Raw genomic sequence first — 12,547 nt, 5'->3', positions numbered from 1 at the left:
CGTTGCTGGGTTAGCGGTTGCTAAGGTTGCTTTGAGGGCGGGGTAAAGGCGTGACAGGGGTTAAGAACGGACCAATAAATGGAAAAATACTGCGCAAACGCAATATTTTCTGCCGCGTATAGATGTTCAGTTCTCTCAATTACCAATAAAGAAAAGGGTGGGGTTATTCAGATAGAGAAAATGTAGTATGGAGGCGGTTGCTATGGTACTTTGTCATTTCACCAATCAAGGGGAAGAGGATGGGCTGCTGGGTAAGAAGGCAGGAGGCAGGAGGCAGTTCTAAACTCGAGGTTCTAACCAATAGGAAAAGAAAACACACAAGTTTTTCCGTGTACCCGCCCACTCCTCGGCGCCTGCGCACTTTGGAGGAATTCGACGCGACATCCGGTGACGTGCACCATGGCGGCGTTTGGTGGCGGCTGGAACAGGTGAGCGATCTCTTGGGACTGTTGATGGCCCGGACCCGGGGAAGGAGGCCTCTGGTCACGTGGGGAACTGTCTTTCTGGGAAAAGATAAGAAGGAAGGGGGGGGGGGAGGAGTAAGGCCCCATCGTCCCCTCTGGAATCCTGAGTCTCCCCGGGCCCCGCCTCTCCCCCAGGTGAAGGAGGAACCGCCTCGGGTCGCCCACTTTCTTTGCTGCCATGTCGGGGGCCGGCAACAAGCGCGCAGCCGGGGATGGGGGCTCGGGCCCCTCGGAGAAGAAGCAGAATCGAGAGGAGAAGACCACGACCACCCTTATTGAGCCCATCCGCCTGGGAGGCATCTCCTCCACGGTCAGTGCAGCCCCTCCTCTTTACCTACCTTACCTTTCTCCACCTATTCCCCGTCCAACCCCCTCCACACACACACCTCACCCCCCATCCTTTATTGCCCATGCCCACAGCAACACCCTGACCAATGCATTGGGAAGAACCCGAAATTGGAACCCCAAAACCAGAAACTTGGATCTCGATCCCTGGCCGTGGCCAAGTCAATTATGTTCCCTAGGAGCTTCAGGTTTCTGATCTGCAAGAGGTTAACTGCCAAGAATGGAACTATGTAAACTTTAAAGTCCTTACTTATGTGATTGGATCTATCCAAATCTGCTCTCATGCTCCTGAGAAGACTTCAGTTTGTCTCCCTCTTATTCTAATTCTTGTCTTTGCTTTTATCTAAATATATATTGCAAAAAACCCATCCCAAACACTGACAGTCTTTGCAGAGAAGCATTGTGGCATTCATACTGTCCTTCTGTTACCCTTCCAACTCAGTAGAGATTAAGTGATTTTTATGGCTAGATGTGTTTCATTAATATTTTTAATGCTTTGTGATGTGATGGAATCAGGAAAACTTGGTTCAGAATCCCACCTCTGATACAAGTCACAACTTCTCTAGTCTCACTTTTTCCTTGTAGGGAAATTTGTGATGCCCATTTTATGGGATAGTTAAGGAGCTTAAAGGAAATCATATGTAGCTGTTTAAATTCAATTGTCGTGATTAAGGGGCCCTGTTGTTAGAAGTTGCAATGAGATTTTCAACTTATGGGATCTTCTGCAGGACCCTGCTTTCCATTTCTCTTTTTCTTGACATTTTATTGCAGCTTTTCCTTCTGACCCATACGTTCCTTTCCTCATTTTGTTTTCTACAGGAGGAGATGGACTTGAAGGTTTTGCAATTTAAGAACAAAAAGTTGGCAGAGCGTCTGGAACAACGACAGGCTTGTGAAGATGAATTAAGAGAGCGCATTGAAAAGCTAGAAAAGCGGCAGGCCACTGATGATGCCACATTGTTGATTGTCAATCGCTATTGGGCCCAGGTATGTTTCAGTTGTCTAGAATCTTCTTGCCTCTTTTAAGCCACACAGCTTGTTCCTGCTACCTCAGACACTGTATCAGTTTTCTCTTCCTTGAGATCTTTTTTCATCTTCTCCTTCTGAGTTTTCATAATCCCCTTTTGGGGAGAGAGAATTTTGCCATTGAAGCCTCGAGAAAATTCACGTTCTCCAGTTGTTCCCTCACAGCTGGATGAAACCGTAGAAGTCCTCCTCCGACGACATGAAGGACGAGGAGAATTGCTCTCTAGGACAGAGGAACCGGGAACCCAAGATGGCACTGAACTTGATGGGGTCCCTCTGCCTGAACCAGGAACCACAGAGAGAAGAGGTGAGACTAGTAGTGGAGAGCTCAAAAAATCATGAGGAAAGTGACGAGCAGAGTGACCATGATCAAGGGAGGAGACTGTACAAATTTTAAAATAACACATAAATGTTATTAATAAAGGGCCCACTTGATAGGAGTTCTAATAGAGTTTGATGCACCACACTTTCTGCAGGACCCTGCTTCATCAGTATTGCTTTTGACACCTTTTTGCATGTCCATGTCAAATGCGACAGTCATGTTTGGATCTTTGTTACAGATCTGCCCACCCTGCAGCTTCGGCCTTCTCTGAGCGAGCCAGCTTTGGCTTTTGTGGCAGCCCTGGGAGCCAGCAGTAGTGAAGAAGTAGAACTTCAGCTCCAGGGTCGCATGGAGTTCTCCAAGGCTGCAGTGTCCAGAGTGGTAGAGGCCTCAGATCGCCTGCATCGGCGAGTAGAAGAACTGTGTCATCGAGTTCAAAGCAGAGGTGATCTCAGGAGCACTCAGCCCTCTTTCTCTATTCAGAACTGAGACATATCAGTTTTTATTTGACAGCAGGTGTATGTGTATATCTTCTTATATCACACCTATTGCAGATATTTACCAGTTCCTTTTAGGAACTTTTTGTCATACAATATCAGTTTCCTGCTCCTAGCTTTTTCTTCTGGTTGTCACTGCCCTCTCATCAATCCCTAACTTTTCAGGAGAATGTGAGTCCCTCGGGGAAGGACTTAGGACTTTAACCAGGGAGCTCGGCCAGGACAATAGGCATCTACAGGACTTGACTACACAGCTGCAGGAGAAGCACCACCGAATCTCTCTGGAAGTAAGACTGCTGACTGGGGACACATTGATGAATCATGGGGAGGAGCTAAGAGGACACCCCCCCCACCCCTTGCTCCTTCACTTCCATAGTATTCAGAACTCCAAGATAAGGTGACATCAGCAGAGACCAAGGTGTTAGAGATGGAGACTTCAGTAGAGGATCTGCAGTGGGACATTGAGAAATTGCGCAAACGGGAGCAAAAACTCAACAAGCACCTAGCTGAGGCTCTGGAGCAGGTAGGGACTGGGAAAGGATAAAGGGGTGATCAGTGGGTTGGTTTCTAGATTCTTGAGATTCTGGTTCTTTTTATTCTATTCTAGCTCAATTCTGGCTACTATGTGTCAGGGAGCTCGGGGAGTTTCCAGGGAGGCCAAATCACGCTCAGTATGCAGAAGGTGAGCTACTAGTCTACTGCTCCCCATGACTCCCTTAAGGGCACACTTCCTGGCCCTGGACATTCCTCTTCTCTTCAAGGCCCCGTTTTGATTGTGCCTTTGCTCATCTATCTCTCTCTCTCTTCCTTTTTCTTGCCACCCTGGCCCAGTTTGAGATGCTGAATGCTGAGCTGGAAGAGAACCAAGAGTTGGCCAATAGCCGCATGGCCGAGTTAGAAAAGCTTCAAGCAGAGCTGCAGGGTGCTGTACGCAGCAATGAACGGCTCAAGGTAAGGAGCAGGCCAGGAAGGAGAGAAGAGATAAAAAGAAGAGGTCACTTCAGAGAGCAGTTTCTTAAAGTGGGAAAGGATTTGGACTAACTATTGCAGGATTTTATTATTCTGTTCCCCTTTTCCACTCCCCAGGTAGCCCTTCGGAGCCTGCCTGAAGAGGTGGTCAGAGAGACTGGAGAGTACCGACTGCTCCAGGCCCAGTTCTCTCTGCTCTACAACGAATCCTTGCAAGTGAAGACCCAGCTGGATGAGGCCCGGGGGCTCCTCCTTGCTACCAAGAACTCCCATCTGAGGCACATTGAGCACATGGAGGTAAGGCAGAATGCTATGACAGGCTCCTCCTCTGTTCCCAAGCCTAAATCATCTTATTTCCTTCTATCCCCCAGGAAAGCCCCAGAGCACCATTTACAGTGGAGATGAGGACTCTAGGCCTTTGCTGTACCATAGCATCTGGGGGAGTAGGATGAGGAAAGGAAAAAAGCAGAGTCAGTATTCTAATGCAATCACCCAGTTCCACTCTAAGTGAAGGGAATAAAGACTAGCTGTGAAAAAGAGTTTGTATAGTTGTTAAATATTTGTAATTAGACATCAGTGGTTTTCTCTGAGAGGCTGCTTGAATTCAGTGTGTTTTTCTTAAATGTAGAGATTTAACTCTTTCCTCAGAAAGGTGGATAGGTGGAAAGGGGAAGATGACAGGGTTGTGGTTTATTTTTATTTGATTTATCATTTACTGGTAGAATGGTACAGATGTTTAACCAAAAATTCTCCTTTCCTGTCTAGAAACAAATTAAACTGCACTCTGCCTAAACTTTATAGCAGAGCAGAGAATTTGGTTTTGTGGTTTTGGGGGTTTTTTTTGATTGAGGCAGTTGGGGTAAAGTGACTTACTTGTCTAGACTCACATAACTAGGAAGTATTAAATGTCTGAAGCTGGACTTGAACTCTGGTCTTCCTGACTTTTATCTATTTTACCATCTAGCAGCCCCAGTTGAACTTCCTTTTGAAGGAAAGAGAGGGAATAGGGTCATGCATGGTATCTTTACAGCTTAATCTAAAGATAGGACAGCATATATTGTAAAGAGCAATGAATTCACAGTTAGGAAACCTGGTTTCCCAGCGGTGGGTTGGGAAATTCAATAAGAGAAATGTCCTTTTTTTGACCTCTACCTCCTAATTTCTGTGTTTTTGATCATGGGCAGAGTGATGAACTGAGTCTGCAAAAGAAGCTTCGAACTGAAGTGATTCAACTAGAAGACACATTAGCCCAGGTGCGAAAAGAATATGAGATGCTTCGGATCGAATTTGAGCAGAATCTAGCAGCCAACGAGCAGGCAGGTAAGGAATGCTGGAGATTTAGAGGGTCCATGGTGTCAGCAGGGGCTCACCTAAGTCTTGAGACAGTATTTATATTGTAAAGACAAGTAGACTCGAAGTCAAGAAGTCTGCTTTTTCTAGCTCCAGCTTTTTGGCTCTCTGTGACATCCTGTGAATCATTTCACTAGCTGAAAAGGTGGCAAGGTAGGGCTTTCACTTCCCTTCAGAGGTTTTTGAGAATCAGCTAATAGAGATCTGTACAAAAGTAGTTTAAGATCTATCAGGGTATATCCATATGTCTGGTAGTAATTTCTGAGCTTTCTGTACTTATGTGACTTCTTTCTATTTGCCATTTTGAGGGGAATGAAAGTTTGAATATGCAACCCAAATGAGCTTCTGCTATCACCTTTAAGTTCCCTCCCTTGAACTTTTGTTCATAGGGCCCATTAACCGGGAGATGCGTCACCTCATCAGCAGCCTGCAAAACCACAACCATCAGCTGAAGGGTGATGCACAGCGGTATAAAAGGAAGCTGAGAGAGGTGCAGGCGGAGATTGGCAAGGTCAGGGGCGTGGATGGGGTTTTATCAGTAGAGAGAACTGCCACTAAACTAATTTTGTTTCCCCCAGACAAGTCACTGATTTACCTTTCTTATTTTTTCATACCTTAAAATTGAGATAATATTTTTACTACTCACAGAGTGGATGTGAGGAAAGTGCTTTGTAATTATAAAACTGTTGTAGGAAAGTGATTTGTTATGGAGGTGTGGACTGCATAATGGCACTTCAGAGGCACGGAATATTTATTTATCGTATTTGATGGGGCCAACAAAGTATTAGATTAGAAGTATGTGGACTGGAATATGTGATGGGTGGGGAGGAAAGAGGGGGCTGGCAGGTCTTAGATGAACCAGCCTTTAATGAGAGCTCAGCACTCTGAAGATACCATAGCCCTGACACCTCTCTCCTTTCTGGGTTCTCATAGCTCCGGGCACAAACTATCGGCTCAGGCCCTTCAGCCCCATCCCAAACTGCCTCTGAGGATCAGGGATCAGGAGTAGGGGGAACACTGGCCCCGGTGAAAGAAGAGGAGAGTTCTGGGTCAGGGCCAGCTGTTCTCCAGGAGACCAAAAAAGAGTCATTGTCTGCCCCAGTGACTCCCACAGCTTCTACAGCTAGTGTGGTGAAAAAAGAAGAGCCCTCTTTTGAAGAGGAGGTACCTCTTACCCAGGCCCAAACTCCACACCCCGCACCCCAAACCCCTGCTTCCAGGAGCCGGGAGACCGAGCCTCGAGGAAAACGAGAGCCCCGGGACCGGGAAGGGCCAGCGTCTGGGACCCCAACATCCTCTTCCTCCTCCTCTTCCTCAAGGGGAGATCGAGACAAGGCCAAGGCTGAGGAGAGTAAGAGGAAGGAATCTGAATTACTCAAGGGACTTCGAGGGGAGCTCAAGTGAGAATCACCTCTACTCCTCACCCTCTTCTCCCAAGTCTTCTCTTCCCTACCACTTCTTTCTGCATTTGTTCTGTCATCCTTATCAGCTATAAGGCAAATAAATGTGAAATAATTGGAGAATTGTAGTACTCAGAGTCAGCCCTGCCTTGTTCTGATTTCATCACTCATTGAATAACTTTGATTAAGTCACCTGTCCATTCTAGGCCACATTTTCAGTTGGAGTAGATGGTCAGATTTTCTGGCTCTCAAGGTCATAGATATTCCATTCTGCTTCGGTCCCTGCTTGACAGGTATTAATACCTTGATTGCTCCTTCCTTAGGACTTCCCCCTTCCTTTTGCCCTTTCTGCTAATCTCCATCATACTCTGGTCTCTTCCTCTTCCCTGTACTTCTTCCCCCTACTCTCCTTCTCACAAAATCTGCTTTCCCCTCCAACTTGGCTTCTTTCCTGCCCAGGAAGGCCCAAGAAAGTCAGAAGGAGATGAAGCTGTTGCTGGACATGTACAAGTCCGCCCCCAAGGAGCAGAGGGACAAGGTGCAGCTCATGGCTGCAGAGCGCAAGGCCAAAGCTGAGGTGATAAGAGACTGGGGGGAACAAGTGGGGTTGGAGAGCTCCTGTCAAGAAGGGAGAAAGATGAGAGGGATGGCTGCGGACTGAAGTGAGGGGGATCAAAGCCATTTTATCCTTTGGGGAAGGAGAAGAGGGCATTTCAGCATCAGCCAGAGTGGGCATCATTCGGTGAATCCCTATTCTTTGAAGCACTTTGATTTGATGACCAAAAAGGCTCGTTGGGATCTTAGGCTGCAAGAGCAGCAACACAGGATAGAGAACTGGAGCTTTCATAGTTTCAGAGTTCATTTGTGGGCTCCAAGCTAAGTTGTGTTCATGGGAAGGACCCAGAATGGTGATAAAGCTGAAAATTGTAGCATGTGAGGACCATAAGCATTGGAGGAATTAGGGAAGTTTAACCTGGAGGATAGAATACTTAGTGAGGACAGATAACAGGTTTCACATCTTCAAGAGGCTGTTGTATAGAAAAATGAGAATACTTGGTCTGTTTGACCTCATGGGACACTCATTAGATTACATTTCCATGTTTTAGCAAACTTGTTAAAATTTGAGCAGTCCATTATTGGAGTGGACAGTAACTAGTGAATTTTCCATCACTTGAGATCTTTCCTTAGTGGCCAGCTAAATCACTTGTTAGGTATATTACAGAGAGGTTTTTTATTTCAGGCAAGTGCTACACTAGGTATCCTCTGAGATCTATTCCAGCCCTGAGATTTACTAATGATTCTAAGGAGGTTTAGTAGCAGCAGCAGGAGATAAAGTATAAAGGTGATGACTAGTAATCACAGAAAGACAGACTTGTTGATGGAGTGGGAGCAACTACTTTGACTAGATTCCAAATTTTAGGTAGGAAAGAGAAGCCAAGGTTAGTCTCGACAAGCTAGATAAGGACAGTTAAGGTAAGTCACTGTCCTGAGAGCGAATGGTCTCACTTGGGTTCTGAATTATGTCTGAGAAACAGTAGGTATACCTCTGGCAGGTAAAGAGTAACAGTCATTTCTGAGACTTTTCTGTGTTTCTGGGTTACATGTCTACAAAAGGAAAAAGCCAGAGGTGCTAGTGAGAGAGACAGGCCAGCAATGATCTTCCCCCCCAGACTTAGTCCCTGTACCTGCCACAGGTAGATGAGCTTCGGGGCCGGATCCGGGACTTGGAAGAGAAGGAAAGGAAAGAGAGTAAGAAATTGGCAGATGAGGATGCTCTGCGAAGGATCCGGTTGGCAGAGGAACAGATTGAGCACCTGCAGCGCAAACTCGGGGCCACCAAGCAGGTGTGGAGGTCAAGTTGTCCATTTGTTCCTCTCCTTCCCACACCTCTCCTTTATTCCCACCAACCCTGGATATATCCCCTCAGGAGGAGGAGGCGCTGCTCTCAGAGATGGATGTGACTGGACAGGCTTTTGAGGATATGCAGGAACAGAATGGTCGCCTTATACAGCAGCTGCGGGAAAAGGATGACGCCAATTTCAAACTAATGTCTGAGAGAATCAAGTCCAACCAGATTCATAAGCTGCTCCGGGAAGAGAAGGATGAGCTGGGGGAGCAGGTCCTGGGTCTCAAGTCTCAGGTGCAGACACTGGCAGGGGATAAAGAGGGGGAACCACAAGTGAGGTCAGAAAGTCACTGAGCCCCGGGTGCCGTCTTCTCCTGTCCTAGGTGGATGCTCAGCTTTTGGTGGTACAGAAGCTAGAAGAGAAGGAGCGAGTTCTTCAGGGCAGCCTGGGGAGTGTGGAGAAGGAGCTAACCCTACGGAGCCAGGCCCTGGAGCTTAACAAGAGGAAGGTGAGAGCATGGACTGGGTGAGCGATGGTCCAAATTTCTCCCAAGCCTCTCCCCCACTCCCAATTCATTTGCCATCTGCTCTCTGCCCTCTAGGCAGTGGAAGCAGCACAGCTGGCTGAGGACCTCAAGGTCCAACTGGAACACGTGCAAAGCCGGCTTAGGGAAATCCAGCCCTGCCTGGCCGAGAGCCGAGCGGCCCGAGAGAAGGAGAGCTTCAACCTCAAGAGGGCCCAGGTGAGGCTTGGGTCAGAGGACATGGGGCCTCAGATTGACGGTGTCAGGAGCAGGGCTTCTAGGTACTAATCCCTGGGGCTCTTACCCTAGGAGGACATCTCTCGACTTCGGCGGAAATTGGAGAAGCAGAAGAAGGTAGAGGTCTATGCTGATGCTGATGAGATTCTGCAGGAGGAAATCAAGGAGTACAAGGTGAGCAGGCAGGGTGGTGTAGGCTGGGGCAGAGCCTGGAGGTTCTTACTTGGAGAGAGGAGGAGAGGTTTGGGGCCTGGGGAAACAAAGAATAGGGTGATGGACTGACTGACTGAGGCTAACTCTTCTTCATGCCCTGTATCCCAGGCCCGGCTGACCTGCCCCTGCTGCAACACCCGGAAGAAGGATGCTGTCCTCACCAAGTGCTTTCATGTCTTCTGCTTTGAGTGCGTGCGGGGCCGCTACGAGGCCCGCCAGAGAAAATGTCCCAAGTGTAATGCAGCTTTTGGGGCGCATGACTTCCACCGTGTCTACATTAGCTGAGACAACCTGCATCCAGATTCCCCCACTTCTACAATCTATTGGTTGAGCTACAGGGTTGGAGGACCAAGGCCTGCATGGTTTCCATGGTGCTGTCAACTGAGCTTAGACCTCAGGAGTCATTTCTCCAAGCCTTTTTTCCTTTCTGCTTTGGACCTTAGCCATCCAGCCCTCGAACACTGCATCCCTTTGGCATGTGTGAGTTTATTCAACAACACCTTCAGACCTTGGTTTTTCTGGTTCAGAACCCAGGCATCCTGACTCTCACACTCACTTCCAAGATTGAACTCTCCTGGTGAAATCACCCTTTGCTCTGGTCTGTCACAGGAAGTGGCTCACTTTGGAAAAGGTTGTTTTTCTCCATTTGGCCTTATCTGGACCCAGACTGGCAGAGGAAGGTGATTCTGTGGTCTGGTCTGCCTGAGCTTAGTATGAACTTGTACCTCTGAAGGCTGATTGGGTTAAGAGAGTTATTTTCTGCCACATTAATCACTCCATAAGGAAAGTTCTTTCCAATTCTAGTCTGTAGCCAGGACCCATCCAAATTTTTTCTTCTTCCTCTATCACCTTTTCCTTGTTATCTCAATACAAAAAGCTCTATGGCATTCATCTCCTTGAGGCTGTTCCTCCTTATTGATCAACCTGGCTTCCTAGGAAATTTCTTTTCACTTAACAGTATGCACCAAGAAGCATTAGTCTCATTCCCAGAGAAAGATTTCCCATTTTTTTAACTTCCATCTTGAAGAGCCTCTCCAAAGTACTTGTAGCTGCATATGAATCAGGAGCTGGCCCCACTGGGTACATTCTCTGTTGTTGGAGAGATTGGATTGTGCACCAAGAGGAGTCATCTCACCTTCTTGGGCCTGGGAAGGAAGCCTTTCCCATGTTGGCTGATCCATGAAGGGCTATCTCTATCTCTCTTTTTCTTTCCTCTCTTCTTCTGTCTGTCTCTCTGCCTCTTTGTCTCTATCTTTCTCTTTCCCTCATCTTTTCTTTCCCCCTCTACCCTTCTCACTCTCCCTCTCTTTTCTCTGTAAGGAGCTACCAACTTCTCAGCCTGGTACACCTGGGTCTTCCTACTTTGGGGCCTGTATTATTGGATGAGGCTGGGACTACATCCTCAGGTCAGGAGGAGGACCTCTCAGAATGGTGAGAGTCTGCAGGATCCACTGCAACTGAAACTGTCCAAATGGCAAAAGCCTTTTTGCTCCCTTTGTGACAAGTGTCAGGTGTCCCATTCCTCTGCTTTTTCCAGAAATCCTGTGTCCAGGAGTTTCAATCCATTGTGTATTTGCTCCATCTGTCTCTCTTTCAAAAGTTCTAGCCTTCAGCTCCAACCTTCTCGGTTGTCCTGCAGGACCTTGGAGTCCCATATGCTAGAGATGGAACCGAGTCTTAAGAATTAGAAGACCTTAGGTTAGCTGTCCTCTCATGCTTTCCCTGAGCCTCCTCATCTCTAAGCTCTAGCTACCCCAGTTCTGTCTTTTCCATCTGATGATAACAAATGGAGTAGAGAGCAATTCTTAGAGGGAAGCTTAAAGACAAGTGTAATACAAGACAACACCATAGCTGAAAAGATTTTCCAGTAACAGATTCTCACATCTGAGTCCATCTAAATATTCTTCCTCGTGTCCAATTTCCATTCTCATCCCTCTCTCTACACCTTTCCCACCAACATCATATCTCATGACTTCATTACCAAGGAGGAGCAAGATTTATTTTTTTCAAGTTTCTATATGCCTGGACCCAGATGCCTTGTGTTAGATTTCTTGTATGATTGATTGATATTTGTTGTGAAGAATAAACATTAAAACTTTCCCTGAAGATCACATTTTAGTTGAGTGATTTTAACCACTAGATAGAGTACTGTATTTTTTAGAAAAATATAGATTGTCAAGGCCTGAAGGGACTCCTTTAATCTTCTCTAAACTCAAACCAGTTCTTTTCATCTTAGTCCATGGAACCAACCATCTTAGTCCTGGACGAAGAGTCCAAGAGTATGAGAGAGCTACCAGCAGACTCTATGGGTTTCTTTCTTTCCATAGATATTTTTATAAACCTAGCCAAGGACTTTTGATTTTATGTCCTTGTGCTTTTCATTTGCACTGCATTTTTGTTACCCTAAACCACAGCTTCTTAGATTTTTTTCCACTCATAAGTCCTTTTCGCCTGAGGAGAAAATTTTACATGACCCCAAGTAGATAAGTATATGAAATAGGTATATCAATCAAATATTTGCTGATGATAAATCATAATTTTATGACCCCCACATTGTTATGAAACCCAATGTGGTATTAAACCCACCAGTTTTAAGAAGCTTTTTCCCCAAACCAGTCCATCTCACAATTGGACTGTTTATTATAGGAGCTTCCTATATGTATTTAACTTCCCAACTCGCCAAATATCTTGACAAGGCAAGAAGTCTTAGGCCACTCAAATGCACCAGTGTTTCTCCTGAATTGCCCCACTTAGATGCAAATGATTGTATTTGATTCTGGGGGCAATGTAACAGGTGTGCCCAGAAGTATTCTATGATGTAAGTAGTGATGGTGGCCAAGGAGAGGAGCAAACTGGGTCCTCCAGCAAGGGAAAAGAGCAAAAAGGCCTTCAGCTGGAATGATGGGGAAGTTTCAGGAAGGCAGAGGCATCTGAGCAGAGCTTTGAAAGGGGGCTCTGCTTTAGTGAAAAGCAACAAATTTAAGGGATATCCCCAACAACTGATTGTATGTGGAGGAAAAGTGGGGTCAGAGGTCACTGCTAGGATGAACTGAGCCCTTGTTTTGGGTGGGGTGGTGATTATTTTAGTTTGACATGCTGAGCTACACCTGCCAGTAGGGAAGTGTCCATTAAATAGATGGTCATATGGGAGTGGAGTTAGGAGAAAGCTTATTAGGAATAATGAAGATATGGGAATGCTCTGCCTTTAGGAGCAAATCACGGGAGAAAATATACAAGGACAAAAAGAGTTTAGAACTAACCATTAGAGATAAAGTCCAAACTCCCCTCCCTGACATTCAAAGTCCTCCACATTTGTAGACTTTTCACCCTTAGTCCCTTCTGCTTCCCAACCAA

General features: G+C 46.4%; 1 protein-coding gene across 1 annotated transcript; it reads left to right on the top strand.

The window, feature by feature from the left end:
• Nucleotides 1-29: 29 nt before the first annotated feature.
• Nucleotides 30-11,304, top strand: RNF40 (ring finger protein 40). The gene is made up of 20 exons (XM_051999018.1): nt 30-428; nt 600-774; nt 1,629-1,796; nt 2,001-2,142; nt 2,396-2,602; nt 2,820-2,941; nt 3,031-3,177; nt 3,262-3,336; nt 3,486-3,605; nt 3,741-3,920; nt 4,808-4,943; nt 5,363-5,484; nt 5,907-6,373; nt 6,833-6,950; nt 8,068-8,217; nt 8,301-8,513; nt 8,603-8,728; nt 8,822-8,962; nt 9,053-9,154; nt 9,302-11,304. Exons 2-20 carry the CDS (start codon nt 643-645, stop codon nt 9,476-9,478), a joined length of 3,045 nt encoding a protein of 1,014 aa, XP_051854978.1. The 5' UTR covers nt 30-428; nt 600-642; the 3' UTR covers nt 9,479-11,304.
• Nucleotides 11,305-12,547: the final 1,243 nt, after the last annotated feature.

Source organism: Antechinus flavipes, chromosome 1 (assembly GCF_016432865.1).
Source record: "Antechinus flavipes isolate AdamAnt ecotype Samford, QLD, Australia chromosome 1, AdamAnt_v2, whole genome shotgun sequence".
In the NCBI taxonomy this organism is placed as follows: Eukaryota; Metazoa; Chordata; class Mammalia; order Dasyuromorphia; family Dasyuridae; genus Antechinus; species Antechinus flavipes.
Note: the sequence above shows the minus strand (reverse complement) of the source record. Positions and strands in the feature narration are given on the sequence as shown.

Coding starts and splice junctions, on each gene's coding strand:
- RNF40 (XM_051999018.1), top strand. CDS start 643: ATGTCGGGGGCCGGCAACAAGCGCGCAGCCGGGGATGGGGGCTCGGGC. Junction 5,485..5,906: donor TGCAGGCGGAGATTGGCAAG/GTCAGGGGCGTG, acceptor GGGTTCTCATAG/CTCCGGGCACAAACTATCGG. Junction 6,951..8,067: donor AGCGCAAGGCCAAAGCTGAG/GTGATAAGAGAC, acceptor TACCTGCCACAG/GTAGATGAGCTTCGGGGCCG.